At 38.6% G+C, this 4,001-nt stretch overlaps 1 protein-coding gene across 1 annotated transcript in view; it reads right to left on the bottom strand.

Annotated features, from left to right (window-relative positions):
- iqch (IQ motif containing H) overlaps positions 1-4,001 on the bottom strand; it is a 28,050-nt gene that overhangs the window by 23,897 nt on the left and 152 nt on the right. Inside the window, exons 2-6 of the mRNA XM_079446826.1 lie at positions 3,718-3,840; positions 3,171-3,274; positions 3,013-3,088; positions 2,812-2,931; positions 146-260 (exon numbers count right to left, since the gene is read on the bottom strand). Coding sequence (XP_079302952.1) covers positions 146-260; positions 2,812-2,931; positions 3,013-3,088; positions 3,171-3,274; positions 3,718-3,840 — 538 coding nt within the window. The remainder of the gene's footprint in view (positions 1-145; positions 261-2,811; positions 2,932-3,012; positions 3,089-3,170; positions 3,275-3,717; positions 3,841-4,001) is intronic.

Consider the following 4,001-nt stretch of genomic DNA (forward strand, 5'->3'; position numbering starts at 1 on the left):
TGGTGTACATAAGAGACTGTCAAAAACATTCAACAATCTTATAGACTCAAAACTCTTGAACAGTAGTGCATATAATGCATAAAGAAATACTGTATCATTTGTAAAAAAAAAAAAAAAAAAAAAGAAAGAAAAAAGAGGCTTATACCTGCATTCATGTCTCTACATTCGGGTGGTGGTTTGGGGTGTAGGTGTTTAGGCAGACCTTCACGTGCTGCAGTGAAACTCGAATTGGGGCCAGTGACAAATCTTTGAGTCCCAACCTAGAAAAACCAAGGCATTCAAATGTTATGTTTTCATTACATAAATGTACACTATACTCTTTCTAACCACTATGGTTCAACTAAGCCGGAACATAGTTATTTTAAAGAGCTGCTTCACCCAGAATTAAAATGTCATCATTTATTTCACTGTACTTCATACTTTTAATTCATAATTTTCACATTGACTGTAGTACTGAAATCTCATTTGAATGATTTAAATATCTGCATATTGAAGTTTGATGTGAAAGAGAAACATGGTCACCATATGCTTTCATCAACAAGGAAAATGTTATTTTCGTTTTTGGGAGAACTTTCCCTTTAAGCTTGACCTAAGTAATGGGCCTTTCTTAAAAAGGCAATAAAACATTGTCCAAACATGGATGAATTACTGAGCCCTGAATGATAGGTCTGTGGTCAAAGGTCAGAGGTATTGAAAGTGACAGAACAAAGGGTATTAACCTACTGCCCCGTCTCACTGAGCCAAAAAGACCTGCCTGCAGGCTCTAAAGCCACCATTTACCCTATACTAGAAGAAGAGAGAGAGGGAATATTCTTCGCTCAATAACTTGCTCACGGAGAATGCTATTAGCTTCGGGTCACTGATCAGATTTTTCCCTCCAAACAAAACTTTGTTGTAAAAGGCTGGGAGACGACTATCCATTAATCAGGCTGGTGGCAGCTTGTAGATGTCAAGAAATATGGTTTCTCTTTCTCTCGGTTCCACTGGCTGTAGCGAACCACAAGTGCATGCACATTTGCGAGAGAGAGCGCGGTGATGTTGTGTGATTACAACCAACAGATTTTCCGCATTCATTAAAACAAAGCTGGAGCTAAAATACAGGCAGTTAATGACATTGTAAACTGGCCAATAAGCCCCCTTCCCTGAAGCAATCAATCACATGCTGGCAATGCTTTCTGGATACTTTGAGCACGGCTCGGTTTATTTGTCTCGCACCTTCTCTCAAGTGAACAGCTGCTTGAAATCTTCTAGAATTAAATTCCATCAGAGCAATGCCTAAAATGCTCGTACCACCTCATTATCATATAATAGTTCATAAATCAAATGAAAGTCATGCTCCACAGTCCACAAAAAAAGGATGTACTGCAATAATTAGGACTTTTATGGCAGTCATATAGCGACTAATATAATTCATCATTAATTTTTACAGTCATTTTGATAAAAACAAGCACCAAAAAGCCCAATAAAAACATGTTATCTACAGAAAATTTATAGCCGATTAAAAGCAAGATGGCTACATCACAAGCTAAACTTTTTTGGTGCAGAAAAACGCAACGAGCAGGATGTGCATTTATCATAGCAAACAAAACAGCATCAAAAAACGGGATCGGTCATTTCCTCAGTGCATATAAACATATAATGGAGAGCACACTGCAAGTTTGTCAAGTTGTGGGCACATGCCAGACAGAGCCCTTCTGTACTCTCCTCATCCTGCTGTTCCGGATTCTCCCCCTGATGTTCTCTGGCCTGTCTGTTGTCACACCACTGAGCTCCCTGACAAACCACGAGCACCGGCCAGGTGTTTGGAGAGGTTTGGAGGCTCGCAGCTGTTTAAGTGGTACGAGGGGACATTTAAAAGAAAAAAAAAACAGTGGGAGCTCCTTCAGAGACTCAGCGGAGAACTAGCCGACAGCACAGAGGTATTGACGCAGCAGGCAGAGCGCCAGCGAGTGCCAGTTGGGTAAGCCACGGCTGTCTTATTGGCATGCAGGAACAGGTACCAGTGCCTGTCCTGAGACAGCTGTAAAGCAGCAGCCCATACAACTGCAATCAGGCGGTGGCCGTCCTCCGAAGAATGCTGATGTGCCGCAATCTGCGTCTGTCTGCTTTCGGCAGCCAAATCTCATACCTTCTTCTCAGCAACATGACAGCCTCCTCACAAGTGACAGGCAGAGGATGCTGGAGATAGAGGAAGAACCGCAGCGGAAAGCAGAAGGGGGGAAACAGAGCACCAAAACAAATGGTGACCTTTAGAAAGATTAATTTGTTTACCAACAGACAGATTTAGCTGTCACTGCCAAACCAGGTGACCTTCAAATCCGCATCTCCTGTTTGAAAGCAAATTAACTGGAGCCATCTATTATTACACGCCAGTCACGTTATTTCTTTTCATGAGGTTCATGTGACAGACGCTGGTATTAAGGCAACAGCCAGAGCTGGCCACCATATAATCAACACTATCAATAAGCCTTAATCATAAACGGTGCTGGATTCTAATGCAGCCACACATGTAAAATAAAAAAAACAACACTATAGTATTAGAGGGACAATTCACACACACAAAAAATACAATTCTGTCATTATTTACTTACACTGTCGTTCCAAACCTATGTGACTTTATTTCTTCTGTGGAACCTAACAGAAGATATTTTGAGAAATATCTCATACAATCGTTTGGTAACCAACATTCTTCAAAATATTTTCTTTGTGTTCTGCAGAAGAAATAAAGTCATACAAGTTTGGATGGAACAACACGAGGATGACAAAATAATAATAGAAAAATATATATATATATATATTTCAGCAACTCACACTGGCCCCAGTTCTCTTGTGCAGATGAGGAAGCTGAATCCCATAATTTTGTTGCACAATCTCCTTGTTCTTTGGGTGAAAAGGGTTATTTAGCAGACGCATGATAAATGCTGATTTGTGCTGTTGGGGAGATAGAGCCATAGATTACAGGATAAATAATTTTCTTGTCTTAACAAATGTTACAAGTGTAAAGATGGAAACCTTTTCCCCTGGTGATGGACCGGGAATCTGGCATCTAAGAGGACGTGCATTTGCTATTGTCTCATATGGTGGCTGCCTACAAAAATGTTATAAAAACATGTTAGGGGTAATGTGATTTTACATAATCCAGTTGACAGAGTTTTTTTTTTTTTAAATACCATTTAACAAGCTTGGCGGGGACAGGCTTCTTTTCAGGCTCTTCAATACAGGGTAGAGTCAAAAACTGATTATTAATGGTTTTCAGATGATCTTCTGCATGCCTCTGTAATTCAATAAACAAATATTTACAAGCATCATTCTTCCATGCTCCACATTTCATTTATTTCCAATGCATGAATCTTACAACTCAGGGACTGCAAAACGAGACGACTTATTTAGATGATTAAGATTTAGTAAGATAATTAGTTATATATATATATATATATATATATATACACACACACACACACACATATATGTGTGTGTGTGTGTGTGTGTGTGTGTGTATAAGTAATTATCTTACTTTTATATAAAAAAAAAATGATGCTAAAAATACAGGCCTACAAAACTTTGGGGAAAAAAAACAAGAAGGAAAATAGATTTTGTCATTTTTTTCAACTCTCCCACTACATAAATTTGGTACTGTATGTTGAGTATTTAAATAATGCAGACCTGAATTATCCATAACTATTCAAGTCAAGTTGTCATAAAGTTGGCTTTATATACCCTTATTCCATGTTCTGTCCTGCTGATGGCTGCATCCAAAGCTTGAATGTCCAAAACTTCCCCATTCTCTTGCACAGTCAATCGAACAAGATTCTTTTTTAGTTGTCTTAAATCATCCTGCACCTAAGACACAATAAAGATAACAAGAAAATAGTTTTACACACGTAATTATATCATATTCAATTACATCATGCAACTAGCATAGTTTCAAAGTAATTAAAACTTCAACAGTAACGTTAGCTGTCAGGTCTTCTTTCATGTTATTCTGTACCTGAGCACATTAC

This window comes from Barbus barbus (assembly GCF_936440315.1).
Source record: "Barbus barbus genome assembly, chromosome: 22".
Taxonomy (NCBI): Eukaryota; Metazoa; Chordata; class Actinopteri; order Cypriniformes; family Cyprinidae; genus Barbus; species Barbus barbus.